Source organism: Taeniopygia guttata, chromosome 1A (assembly GCF_048771995.1).
Source record: "Taeniopygia guttata chromosome 1A, bTaeGut7.mat, whole genome shotgun sequence".
Lineage (NCBI taxonomy): Eukaryota > Metazoa > Chordata > Aves > Passeriformes > Estrildidae > Taeniopygia > Taeniopygia guttata.
In genome coordinates, this window is record NC_133025.1 from 444,037 (window position 1) to 457,722 (window position 13,686).

Sequence of the window (13,686 nt, forward strand, 5' to 3'; positions counted from 1 at the left end):
CTGCGCCCCTGGTCCCCACGTGTCCCCTCCCAGCCCCGCTCACCTTGGCCACGAACTGTTTGTCCTTCTGGTCCAGGTTTGCCGTGGGCGCCACGTAATCCCTCCAGATCCTCAGCTTGCGCTCCTTGGCAAACCTGCGGGGTGGGGACAGTGGGACACCGGGGCTGGGACACACGGGCGGGCCGGGGGTGGCGCTCCCAGCAAAGCCCCGGGAGAGATGGAGGGGAGATCCCATCCATCCCACCCCAACGGAGGGGAGATCCCACCCATCCCACCCCGCCGGAGGGGAGATCCCATCCGTCCCACCCTGCTGGAGGGGAGATCCCATCCGTCCCACCCCGGATGGGCCACATGGGGCTGCAGGGGGCTGGAGTCACTCCGGGCACCCCAGGGATGCAGCTGGGAGCACTGGGAACTGTGGGATCAGCAGGAGCACTGGGAACAGCAGGGAGCACTGGGAACTGTGGGATCAGCTGGGAGCACTGGGATCAGCTGGGAGCACTGGGATCAGCTGGGATCAGTGGGAGTGCTGGGAACTGTGGGATCAACTGGGAGCAGTGGGATCAGCAGGAGCACTGGGAACAGTGGGATCAGCTGGGAGCAATGGGATCAGTGGGAGCACTGGGACAAGTGGGAGCACTGGGATCAGCAGGGATCAGCAGGAGCGCTGGGAGCACTGGGACCAGCAGGAGCAGTGGGATCAGCGGGAGCACTGGGAGCACTGGGATCAGCTGGGATCAGCAGGAGCACTGGGAGCACTGGGATCAGCTGGGATCAGCAGGAGCGCTGGGAGCACTGGGATCAGCTGGGAGCAGCAGGATCCCCATCCCACCTCTCGGCCGCGCGCAGTTTGTCGGCACCGCGGGTGTAGACGGCGATGGACCAGTCCACGCAGCGGGCAAAGCCCTCCTTCAGCAGCAGCTCCGTGATGTTCCCGTTCTGCGGGGAGCGGGACAGGGCCCGGGGTCAGGAGGGTCCCCCCGGGGTCAGCAGGGACCCCTGGGGTCAACTCTGCTCACAGACCAGGATGTCCCAAATCCACCAGGAAAGAGCCAAATCCCAGTGACACCACCAGGCTCTGCCCTCCTCCAACGACCAGGATGTCCCAAATCCACCAGGAAACAGCCCCCAAATCCCAGTGACACCCCCAAGCTCTGCCCTGCCTCACAGGGACCAGGATGTCCCAAATCCACCGGGAAAGAGCCAAATCCCAGTGACACCCCCAAGCTCTGCCCTGCTCACAGGGACCAGGATGTCCCAAATCTACCAGGAAAAAGCCCACAAATCCCAGTGACACCACCAGGCTCTGCCCTGCTCACAGGGACCAGAATGTCCCAAATCCACCAGGAAACAGCCCCCAAATCCCAGTGACGCCCCAGGCTGTCCCCGTTCCCCCAGCGGCAGCACCCAGTGGTGCCCCGGCCGTGCCAGGCGTGCCGCCACTTGCCGGGTGCAGGATGGTGCCCAGGATGTTCTGGTTGTGGCAGCTCTCCAGGACGATCTGCACGTCCCTCTGGAGCAGCCGTGACTCCGTGAAGAATTTGGCTTCGGCGGCGAACGGCTCCGGGACCTCGGCGTCAGCCTCGCGCTTGAACGTGGGACACTGCGGGACACGGGGACACTCAGGGCACGGGAGAGGGGACAAAACCTCGGGAAGAGGCTGGGAACCCCCCTGGGGAGGAGGCTGCCCCATTCCCCAGCTCCTGGGGTGTTTTGGGGACTGAAATCAGGAATTTGTGCCAGGACAAAGCCCTTTGACTGCCCTGGGAAAGAGACCAACTCCAGCTCAGGGGAGCCCTGGGCAGGGACCTGGAGCTGCTGCAGGGCTGGAGCCCCTCAGATCCCAGGGATCCAGGCTGGGGAATGGGGCAGAGGGAATGGGGCACTGGGAATGGGGCAGCGGGAACGGGACACGGGGAACGGGACACGGGGAACGGGACACGGGGAACGGGACACGGGGAACGGGACACGGGGAACGGGGCACGGGGAACGGGGCACGGGGAATGGGGCACGGGGAATGGGGCACGGGGAATGGGGCAGCAGGAACGGGGCAGCAGGAACGGGGCACAGGGAATGGGGCACGGGGAATGGGGCAGTGGGAACGGGGCAGTGGGAATGGGGCAATGGGAATGGGGCAATGGGAATGGGACACAAGGAACGGGGCACAGGGAATGGGGCACAGGGAACGGGGCAGCAGGAACGGGGCACAGGGAACGGGGCACAGGGAAGGGCTCACCTTGATCCCCGAGAGCATGACGGTGACCAGGTAGAAGTCGGGCAGGAGCAGGGCCCTCACCACGCTGCCGTCCCGCACGTGCTCAATGATGGCTGCGGGGCGACACCGGAGCTGACCCGCTGGGCCGGGCCAGGGGACACGGGACAAGGGGACACAGGACAGGGGGACACAGGACAGGGGGACAGGGGCACACGGGGACACCTCACCATTGACGGGTTTCTGGTGCAGGGAGTCCACGAAGTGCCGGGGGTTCTCCAGGGTGTACTTGAGGTCGCGCACGGTGTGCGAGCCCGAGCCCTCGCTCCACATGCCCTTCTTGGCGCTGCGGGCCTGCTCCTCCAGCTCGGCCAGCCGGCTCTGCTCGGGGCTGCGGGACACGGCACCCCTGGGTGCTCCAGCGCCGTGGCCACCGCCACCCCTGCCCCAACCCCACTCTCCCAGCGCCCATCCCAGCGGGAATCCAGCTGGAAGTGCCTCCTCCCAGGATCAGGGGAGGCTGAGCCCAGGAGCCCTTCCAGAGGCTGCTCCGTGCACCAGGAGGGAAAGAGTTAGGGTTACGGTGTTCCCAACTCCCCCAGGGCAGAGCAGGGAAGGCACATTCCATGGGAATCCGGGATCATCCCGGCCCCGTGCACACCGGCAGCCACTGAGGGGCCCCCAAAGCGCCCATGAGCCCCTCCCAGCCCTGCCACGCAAACTCAGGGATGCTGAACAGGGTGCCCAGAGCAGCTGGGGCTGCCCCTGGATCCCTGGAATGCCCAAGGCCAGGCTGGACACTGGGGCTGGAGCAGCCTGGGACAGTGGGAGGTGTCCCTGCCATGGCAGGGTGGCACTGGAGGGGCTCTGGGGTCCCTTCCCAAGCCGTCCCAGGACTCCAGGACCCCACAAAGGAGGCTGACCCTGCCCTGGAAGTGCCCTGCACCCCTGGAACAGATCTGGTCCCCACGGCTGCAGCCCTGCACCGCCCAGGCCCGGGCGTGGATGTGAGGGAGCCCAGGAGAAGCCTCAGCTCTGCTGGCACAGGGATCACCCAGCCAGATCCAGCAGCTGGAATGTCCCGGCATCTCCTCTCCAGTGGGAATGAAGGGGATTCAACCCCACCCAGGAGTGACTTTGGGGGCTCCAGGAGAGTCCCTGCCCCACAGCCCATGGACACAGCTCCGCTGCCTCGGCATCCAGGGAAGGAGGCAGCCCCTGCCAGCCCCACGGGATGTGGGGTGTGGGCACCTGGGGATCCAGGGGCTGCATGCCCAGAGCAGCAGCCCAGCACCGGGATGGGGATGGCAGCTGGGCACCTACTTGTTGGCTCGGATCCCCTCCCGCCGGGAAGCCAGTCCTTCGGCCACCAGGGACTCGGCAATGTTCTCCCCACTGGTGTCTGTGGGAGAGGAGAGGAGAGCAGCACGAGGGTGAGAGGAGCCACAGGGACACGGGAGTGGGGCAGCATTCCCAGGGATCCCAGGAAAGCAGTGCTGGAACAGCCCCAGAGCTCTCCCAGGGACACCACTGCCCCCAGCCTGGGCTCCCTGGGCAGCCCCTGCCAAGGCCTGACCCCCTTTCCATGGGGAAATTCCTGCTGCTGTCCCTCCTGAGGCTGCCCTGACCCAGCCTGAGGCCATTCCCTCTGCTCCTGTCCCTGTTCCCTGGAGCACAGCCCGACCCCCCGGCTGTCCCCTCCTGGCAGGGACTTGTGCAGAGCCACAAGGTCCCCCTGAGCCTCCTTGGCTCCAGGCTCAGCCCCTTCCCAGCTCCCTCAGCCCCTTCTGGGCTCCCTCAGCCCCTTCCCAGCTCCCTCAGGAATTCTCCAGCCCCTCCCCAGCTCCCTCAGCCCCTCCTGGGCTCCATTCCCTCCCCAGCTCCATTCCCTGGGCACCCCTGGCTGCCCCTCCTTTTCCATGTTGTTGTCATTGGTGTGGGATGGGTCAGGCTGGCCCTGGAGCAGCCCCTGAGCAGGGAAGTCAGAGCTGCAGCTCTGGACGGGTCATTCCTCCCCCTTTGGACACATTCCCGTGTCCAGCTGGGTTTCCTCGCCTGAATTCCCTGCTGCTGTGACCCCACCATGTCCCCCACCGTGGATCCAGCCTGTCCCCCACCATGGATCCAGCCTGTCCCCATCCCTCTGCAGAGCTCCCTGCTCTCCATCCTCCCCGCCCAGGAGCTGCTGCAGGGAATCTGTCACAGCATTCCCACCCTGACAAACTCCATCAGGAACCATTTTCTGCCTCATTTCTCCCGCCCGCGCCGCTCCAGGCGGGGCTGAGCAGGGCTGGGGACGGCACCAGGAGAGGCCCCAGCACCCCAACCCTGCCCAGCCCCAGCCCCTGCTCCCGGGCAAAAGCAAAAGCACAAATCAAACCTGGGATGCAGTGACCTTGGATCTCGGAGGTCCCTCCCAGCCAAAATGTTCCAATTCCAGTCGCTCCCTCCGCAGGAGGGGATCCCCATCCCAAAGGGCTCCCCCACCCCAGTCCCTGGCACAGCGGGAGCCCAGGAACGCAGCAGGGAATGTCCCGAGTGGGGAGGGACCCACAGGGATCACCAGCCCAGGTCCTGGCCACCCCAAAATCCCACCCTGTGCCGAGGGTGCTGTCCAAGCGCTCCCCAAGCACAGAGGAGGCTCTGAGTGCCACGGGAGTGCCAGGAAAGGCTCTGAGTGCCATGGGAATGCCAGGAAAGGCTCTGAGTGCCATGGGAATGCCAGGAACAGCCCCGAGTGCCATGGGAATGCCAGGAACGGCTCTGAGTGCCATGGGAATGCCAGGAAAGGCTCTGAGTGCCACAGGAATGCCAGGAACGGCTCTGAGTGCCATGGGAAGGTCCTGAGTGCCATGGGAATGCAGGAATGGTTCTGAGTGCCATGGGAATGCCAGGAACGGCTCTGAGAGCCCCAGAACCCCTCGGGGCGGATTCCTTTTGGGATCTCAGCCCCAGACAAGCAGGAGATTTGTAACAACAGAAAGGATGGGAAAGGGGATCCCATGGGAATTCCCTGTGCCTGTGAGCTCTGGCTCAGCCGGGATCAGCACCAGGCGCTGCCCCCCGCCCAAAATCAGGAACCCATGGAAAGGTGGGAATGCATCCTGCTGCTGCCACGGCGCACCCCGACAGCTCCACTCTCCCACTGCCTCCCCCAAAGGCGCTCTTCCAGCTGGGTTTGTGCTCCAGGCATTCCAGGCTGAGCCAGGAAAGCTCCTGGAGCTGTGGAAACCTGGGGGGCTGGAGCAGGTACCCTCACTCCCCTCCCAGAGCCGGGGGGCAGGAAAAATGGAAAAGTGATGGAAAAAAGTGATGGAAAAAAGTGATGGAAAAAAGTGATGGAAAAAAGTGATGGAAAAAAGTGATGGAAAAAAGTGATGGAAAAAAGTGATGGAAAAAAGTGATGGAAAAAAGTGATGGAAAAAAGTGATGGAAAAAAGTGATGGAAAAAAGTGATGGAAAAAAGTGATGGAAAAGTGATGGAGAAGTGATGGAGAAGTGATGGAGAAGCAGGCAGGTATCCTCCTGCTGATGGCACATCCCAACACACCCCAAACCTGCCCTCGTGCTCCCCCCCAGAGCCACCTTTACCCAAACAAACCATCCAGAGCCACCTTTTCCCAAACAAACCAACCAGAGCCACCTTTTCCCAGGTGACCCACCCTGACCCCCCTTTTCCCAGGTAACCCACCCTGGGTCAACCTTTTCCTAAACAAACCATCCAGAAACACCTTTTCCAAGATAAAACACCCGAATCCACCTTTTCCTAAACAAACCATCCAGAGCCACCTATTCCCAAACAAACTGTCAAGACCCACCTTTTCCCAGACAAACATCCAGAGCCCCTTTTTCCCAGGTGACCCACCCTGGACCCACCTTTTCCTAAACAAACCATCTAGACCCCCCTTTCCCCAGGTAAAACCCCGACCCCCCTTTCCCCAGGTGACCCCCCTTTCCCCAGGTGACCCACCTTCCCCCAGGTGACCCACCTCTCCCCAGGTGACCCACCTTTCCCCAGGTAGACCATGCCGTACTCCCGGCCCTGCGGGGTCTTGTACTCCACGGTGAAGCACACCTCCTTCCCGATCAGCTTCTTCCGCAGGAACTCCCGGGCCGGGAAGCCCCAGGGCTGCCGGGAGGGAGGGAGGTGCCGTCAGCCGGGGGTCCCGGAACAGCCCCCGGTTCTCCGGGAGCTCCAGGACCAGCCCGGTTCCCCAGGACCAGCCCGGTTCCCCGGTTCCAGCCCGGTTCCAGCCCAGTTCCAGCCCGGTTCCAGCCCGGTTCCCGGGAGCTCGGGGCTCTCTCAGCCCCGCACCGGAGGCTCGGTCCCGGAGCGCGTTCCCGGAGCGTGTTCCCGGCTCCAGCACCGGCACCGGCACCGGGTGGGCGGGAGCGCGGCCGGAGGAGGGAACGTGACGCGCTGATAAACAATTAGCGGGGCTGACAGGCGTCACTTTGGCAGAGAGTGACATTTAGAGGCTGCTTGGAAGACAAAACTCCCCAGGGAGAGCAATTATCTGCCAGCGCTGCTGCTCCCACCGCCCCCGGCCCGCAGGAGGGGGGCCGGGCCCCACCGGCACCGGCACCAGCACCGAGCGGCTCCGGGACCGCCCCGTGTGCCCCAAACCATCCCCTGGGTGCCCCAAACCATCCCCTGGGTGCCCAGAACCATCCCCATGTGCCCCAAACTATCCCCATGTGCCCCAAACCATCCCCCGTGTGCCCCAAACTATCCCCTGGGTGCCCCAAAACAGCCACCCCATGTGCCCCGAGCCATACTCAAGTCTCAAATCACTCCCATGTGCCCCAAACCAACACCTGTGTGCCCCAAAACAGCCAACCCACATGCCCAAAACCGTCTCCTGAGTCCCAAACCATCCTCCATGCCAGAAAACAGCCGCCCCATGTATCCCAAAAAAGACACCACATGTGCCCTAAACCACCCCCTGAACCCCAAACCAGCCACCCCATGTGCCTCAAACCATCCCCTGAGCCCCAAACCACCCCTGTGCCCCAAAACAGCCAGCCCAAGTATCCCAAAAGAGCCACCTCGTGTGCCCCAAACCATACCTCAAGTCCCAAACCACCCCCTCATGTATCCCAAACTGTCCCATATGTCCCACACCACCCCAATATGTCCTAAAACAGCCACCCTATGTGTCCCAAAACAGCCAGCCCATGTACCCCAAAAGAGCCAGCCCATGTATCCCAAAACAGCCACCCCGTGTGCCCCAAACCAACCCCTGTGCCCCAAAGCACCCCACGTGTGCCCCAAACCATCCCTGTGTGCCCCAAAGCACCCCCTGAGTCCCAAACCACCCCCTGAGTCCCAAAGCACCCCACGTGTCCCCACGCGCCCCTGAGCACAGCCCCGGCACCGTCCCGGGCACAGAGGGACAGCGGAGAAGGAGCAGAATCCCCCCGAGCCTGGGGGGCCGGGCCCCAGGACCCTTCCCAGGCAGCCCCGGCCCCGCAGCCCCTCGGTGGGGCGCCCCGGGGTGCCCCTGGGTGCAGCACCCACCTCGTCCGGGGTGTCCTTGGCCTCGGGCTGGCTGGCGGCCGCGCGCCGCGCCAGGCTCCCGGCGCGGATGTTGCTGAGGTTGATCTGCCGCTCCGGCGGCGGCCCTCCGCGGGGCTGGCCCCGCACGATGATGGCACAGCCCGACAGCACCTGCGGGGACACAGGGGACACTGACGGTGGCACAGCCACGCGGGGACAGCCGTGGTGGCACAGCCCTGCAGGGACAGCCGTGCTGGCACAGCCCGACAGCACCTGCGGGGACACCATGGGGACACTGACGGTGGCACAGCCACGCGGGACAGCTGCGGTGGCACACTGCTGCAGGGACAGCCATGGTGGCACAGCCCGACAGCACCTGCAGGGACACCCAAGGGACACTGACGGTGGCACAGCCACGCAGGGACAGCCGTGCTGGCACAGCCCTGCAGGGACAAGTGGGGACAGCCATGGTGGCACAGCCCTATGGGGACATGTAAGGACAGCCATGGTGGCACAGCCCTGCAGGGACAAGTGGGGACAGCCATGGTGGCACAGCCCTATGGGGACATGTAAGGACAGCCATGGTGGCACAGCCCTGCAGGGACAAGTGGGGACAGCCATGGTGGCACAGCCCGACAGCACCTGTGGGGACACCGAGGGAACACTGATGGTGGCACAGCCACGTGGGATAGCTGTGGTGGCACACTGCTGCAGGGACAGCCATGGTGGCACAGCCCTGTGGGGACACCGAGGGGACACTGACGGTGGCACAGCCCTGCGGGGACATGGAGGGAACAGCCGTGATGGCACAGCCCTGCAGGGACACGGAGGGGACAGTGATGGTGGCACACTGCTGCAGGGACAGCCGTGGTGGCACAGCCCTGCACGGACATGTGGGGACAGCCATGGGGGCACAGCCCTGCAGGGACACGGAGGGGACAGTGATGGTGGCACAGCCGCACGGGGACAGCCGTGGGGGCACAGCCCCGCGGGGACATGGAGGGCTCAGCCAGTGTACCCCAGGCATGGCGGTGGCAGCAGGGGAGGGGGGACAGGAAGGTGATGCTGCAGGGACACGCAGAATTCCAGAGGCAGAATTCCAGGGACGCGTCCCACCCTGGCACCGCTGAGTGCCAAGGGCCTGGACAGCCCCGGAGCTGCTGCAGGGCTGGAGTCCCTCAGATCCCAGGGATCCAGGCTGGGAGAGCTGGGAATGCCCAGCCTGGAGAGGAGAAGGATCCAGGGAGAGCTCAGAGCCCCTGGCAGGGCCTGGAGGGGCTCCAGGAGAGCTGCAGAGGGACTGGGGACAAGGATGGAGGGACAGGACACAGGGAATGGCTCCCACTGCCAGAGGGATGGATGGGAGATTGGGAATGAGGAATTCCTGGCTGGGCTGGGATTGCCAGAGCAGCTGGGGCTGCCCCTGGATCCCTGGAATGCCCAAGGCCAGGCTGGACACTGGGGCTGGAGCACTGGGACAGTGGGAGGTGTCCCTGCCATGGCAGGGTGGCACTGGAGGGGCTCTGGGGTCCCCTCAGAGCTCAGCACACCCGGACACAGGGTCACCTGTGCACACAGAACACCAAGGAGGATTTGGGAAATCGGGATTTTACAGCAGGTGCTCTCCAGATGAGCCCAGCCGGGCCGTGTCCCACCGCAGCTTTGGCTCCGGGAGCTCCGAGCTGGGCCAATCCCCTCTCCCAGGGCTCCCTCACCCCACCAGCCCCCACATTCCCAGCCACATTCCCAGGTCCTGCAGCAGGGCCGGGCTCCAGGCCAGCACCCAGAGTGTGCTGGGATCTCCCTGTTCCTGGGATCTCCCTGTTCCTGGGATCTCCCTGTCCTCGCTCCCAGCCACCCAGCCTGCACCCACACCCAGGATCTCCCTGCTCCTTGTCCTCCCAGACCTCTGATCCAGCCCAGGCTCAGGTTCCAGTGCCTGCCCTGGCTCCCTGCCACCCCAAACCCCCGCGGATGCTCGCAGGGATCCCAAACTGCTCCAGCCCTGTGCCACCACCAGAGCCAGCCCAGCGCCGTGTCCAGGACACTGCATCCCTCAGGATCAGCCCTGCCGAGCCCACCCCCAGGCTCTGGGTGCCCCTGCACCCCCTCCCACCTCCTGGAGCCACGGCAGAGCCCGGAATGCTGCGGGAGCCACCGGGAACTGCGGCCGGAGCAATCCCAGGAAAGGCTCAGTGCCCTGTGCTTAAGGACTTAGAGGTTCCATGGCTGTAATTAACCTTAATCTTTAATTTATAGGGCACAGGGAGGCCAGGGGATGCTGGAGCTGCTCTGTTCCATCCCCAGCACGAGCCCGGGATCCCAGGGTGGGATCCTTGGTGGAGCTGCTCCGTGTTCCGGGACATTCCATCCCGGCTCCTGGTCCCTGTGGCCCTGTCCCTGCCCGTGGCTGTGGGGATCCCAGCTGGGGAAGCGCTCCGGGCATCGCTGGGTGACAGCGATGGCATCGGGACACTGTCCCAGCAGCCACGTGCCACTGTCCCACCCTGCCAGCAGGTCACCCCTGGGCCCACCTGTCCCACTGGGGGCTCCAGCAGAGAAATCTGGGCTTAAACCAGGCTAAGTCCAGCCTGGAAGCAGCACGGGCACACGGGGAGCACAGCCCCAGCTCTGCTGCCAGGGCGGCTCCGGGCACCGAAATCCCACGGGCACATCCAGAATCCAGAGCTGCCCCTGTGGGGCACGGAGGGTTAAAAATCCTGACAGGAGTGGGAGGAAAATTCCTGCTCTTCATCCCCATCCTGCTGCCAAACTCCTGCTCTCAAACCCCGAGTCTCACAGTGATTGATTGCAACAGGAAGGTGCAAAAAACCCCAAAACCCTCGGAGCTGTGACTCAACCACAGCAGAGCTGGTGCTGGCAGCACAGAGAGCCAGGGACGCCCCTGGCCCAGGGGAATTTTGGGCTGGCTGGCCTGGAAGGGGACCACAGGGCACATCCCGGGCCATGGGGCACAGGCACAGCTGCCTCCCCGCCAGCAGACCCCAAAATCCTCCCAAAAATCCTCCCCAAATCCGGCTGTGCGGCCACAGCCCCGCGGATGCAGCTGAGGGCTGTCCTGAGCACCCCAAAATCTGCGGGCTGGGCAGGAGGCAGGGCAGGGTGGCAGCAGCAGATCCCCCGTCACGGGTGACACACGGCACGGGGACGGTGCCAGACCGGACCTGCGGTGTCCCCAAACCCCCGGTGTCCCCAAACCCCCGGTGTCCCACCACAGAGCCCCAGCGGCCATCCCAAACCTCTGGGATCCATCCCCAGATCCCTGTCACGCGTCCCCAAACTTCCAGGGTGCCCCCCCCGGTGTCCCCAGCCCTGTCCCCAGCACGGCCACAGGCTCCGGGCTGCAGCGACACCCCGGGAACAGGTCGGGGTGAAGGGGTCAGCCAAGACCCCCAGACCCACCCGGGCACGGGGCTCGGGGAGCTCGGGGACACCGCGGGGAACGGGGACACGGGACGGGGACACGGGACGGGGACACGGCACCCGGGACTGAACCCGACCTTCGCCCCCCCAGGCCCCGCTGCCGGCACACGTGGGGACCCGGGACCCTTGCCGGGGACCCCGGAGCCCCTCGACCGGGGCTCGGGGCTCCCATCCCGCCCCGCGGGGATGCCCCGGGAAGGGCGGCGAGCGGAGCACGTGGGGAGCCCCCGGCACGGCCCCGCTGCCGGTGGCGCTGCGAGGCCGCTGCTCCGCGCCCCGTCGGGGCTCCGGGGCCGGAACGGAGCGGGACCACCGGCTCCGGTCCCGGGACCCAAAGTTGCTCCGGGACGGCACCGGGGTGGCGGGACCGCGCGGTGCCCGGTGCCGGACGGCGCGGGGGAGGCGGGCTGCAGGGGGATCCCCGGTGCAGCGCGAGGTGCCGGGGCTGCGGGCGGTAACGGACCGGCAACTGCCGCCGCACGGGGCCCGGGAGCACCGGACGGGCTGCACCGGGCTGCGGGAGCCGGGCACCGGGCTGCGGGAGCCGGGCACCGGGCGGGGAGCGGACGGGCTGCCGCTCAGCGGGCAGAAGGCGGCGAGCGGAGCGGGGCCGCGGAGGAGCGTGCGGGACACGGGGCTCCCCGGTCGGCGGCGAGGCGCGGGGCCGGTGCGGGGAGCGGCGGGCGCAGCCCTTACCATCTTGACGATGCCGCGCTGGACGACGGGCGGCGGCGCGGCGGCGGGCGGGCCGGGGTTGGCCGCGGAGGCCATGGCGGGGCCGGGTCGGGTCGGGCCGGGCCGGGACGGGCGGCGGGAGCGCGGCGGGGCCCGGGGCGAGCGCGGAAGGGACCGGGGGGCGGGGCCTCGCGGGGGGCGGGGCCTCGCCGGGGCGGGGGCGGGGCCTCCGCGCGGCTCCGCCCCCCGGCGCGGCCGGCGGCCAACGGGCGGCCGCTGCCGCCGCGCGCGCCGCCCCGCCCCGCGGCGCCCCGGCCAATGGCGGCGCGCGGCTCGTGAGCGTCGCGCCCCCGGCGGCCCCGCCCGGCCCCGGCGCGCGCGGGAGGGGGGGGCGGGACTTCCGGGGCGCGCGGCGCCAGGGACACGTCGGCAAAGGCCGCCCGCGCGCGCGCACGTGGCTCGCGCCGCGCGGGGGCGGGGCCAACGCGGGACACGCCCCCTTCGTCACCGGGGGCGGGGCTTGGCGGGGACACGCCCATTCCGGCAGCGGCGGGGCCGGGCGGGGGTCCCGGGGCTGGGGGGGGGCGGGGGGGTACACCGGAGATGGGGTCCCGGGAGTGGGGGGGGAGGGGGGGGCAGCACACCGAGGGCACACCGGGGGTGGGGGTCGCGGAGGTGGGGAGGGGGGGGTTACACCGTGGGCACACCGGGGATGAGGGTCCCGGGAATGGGGGGGGGCAAAACGGGGGCACACCGGAGGTGGGGGTCCCGGGAGTGGAGGGGAGCACGGGCACACGGGGGCGGGGGGGGGCACACCGGGGGCACACCGGGGGTGGGGGTCCCGGGAGTGGGGGGGGGGGTTACACCGGGGTCACACCGGGGGTGAGGGTCCCGGAGGTGGAGGTTACACCGGGGGCAGGGGGGGCACACCGGGGGTGAGTGTCCCGGGAGTGGGGGGGGTTACACCGGGGGCACACCGGGGGTGGGGGTCCCGGAAGTCGGGGGGGGGGGTTACACCGAGGGCACACCGGGGGTGGGGGTCGCGGAGGTGGGGAGGGGGGGGTTACACCGAGGGCACACCGGGGGTGAGGGTCCCGGAGGTCGGGGGGCGGGGCACACCAGGGGTACCCCAGACCGAGCCCGGCCCCGCCCGGCCCGGCCCGGCACATTTCCACAGGGCCCGGGGGATCCCCCAGTGCAGCCCCCCCGGTGATCCCCCGGGCTACCGGAGCCTCCCGCTGTCAGCCCGGAGCCCACCGGAGCGGGGGGGACCGGGGCTCACCGGCTGCGGGTCCCGCCGCCCCTCGGGATGCTCCGGGTGCCCTCCCCGGTGTCCCGGTGTCACCTCCGCCGGCCCCGAGCGGAGCCGTGCCACTCGCGGGTGGCGGGGGCCACTGGAGTGGCCACGGAGGGAACACGGGGGATGGATGGGAACGCACACCGGGCCCCGGGCCCCGCAGGTGAACCCCCCGGGGGGCTCGGAGCACATACCGGGGGGATCAGAGCGCTCCTGGGGGCACCGGAGCCCGCGGGAATCCGCCCCGCCGGTGTCTCCCGCTGGGCACGGCGCCTTTTCCCACCCTGTGGGTTGGGGTTTTTTGGGGCTTTTGTTTTTTTTTGCCGCGTTCCTGATGTTTTCCTGTCTGTTCCCACCCCGGGGTTTGTCTCCCCAGCCGGTCCCGCTGCAGCCCCCGCCCCTTTCCCCTTTTCCGAGGGTCCCGGTGGTCTCACTCCGGGGTTTCACTGCCCCGGCTGTGCCAGAGTCTCCCAATCCATCCCAATCCACGAGGAATCCTCTTCCCTCCCTCTCCCTACCTGCCACAGCCTTCCACCCCTTCGGATCTCCCTGCTCCAG

At 67.3% G+C, this 13,686-nt stretch overlaps 1 protein-coding gene across 1 annotated transcript in view; it reads right to left on the minus strand.

Annotated features, from left to right (window-relative positions):
- The window catches only part of SND1 (staphylococcal nuclease and tudor domain containing 1), a 73,260-nt gene extending 61,241 nt beyond the window's left edge, over positions 1 to 12,019 (minus strand). Inside the window, exons 1-9 of the mRNA XM_041720641.2 lie at positions 11,853 to 12,019; positions 7,734 to 7,883; positions 6,221 to 6,341; positions 3,536 to 3,614; positions 2,443 to 2,603; positions 2,237 to 2,328; positions 1,448 to 1,603; positions 833 to 939; positions 44 to 134 (exon numbers count right to left, since the gene is read on the minus strand). Coding sequence (XP_041576575.1) covers positions 44 to 134; positions 833 to 939; positions 1,448 to 1,603; positions 2,237 to 2,328; positions 2,443 to 2,603; positions 3,536 to 3,614; positions 6,221 to 6,341; positions 7,734 to 7,883; positions 11,853 to 11,927 — 1,032 coding nt within the window. The 5' untranslated portion in view covers positions 11,928 to 12,019. The remainder of the gene's footprint in view (positions 1 to 43; positions 135 to 832; positions 940 to 1,447; positions 1,604 to 2,236; positions 2,329 to 2,442; positions 2,604 to 3,535; positions 3,615 to 6,220; positions 6,342 to 7,733; positions 7,884 to 11,852) is intronic.
- Between the last annotated feature and the right edge of the window lie 1,667 nt (positions 12,020 to 13,686).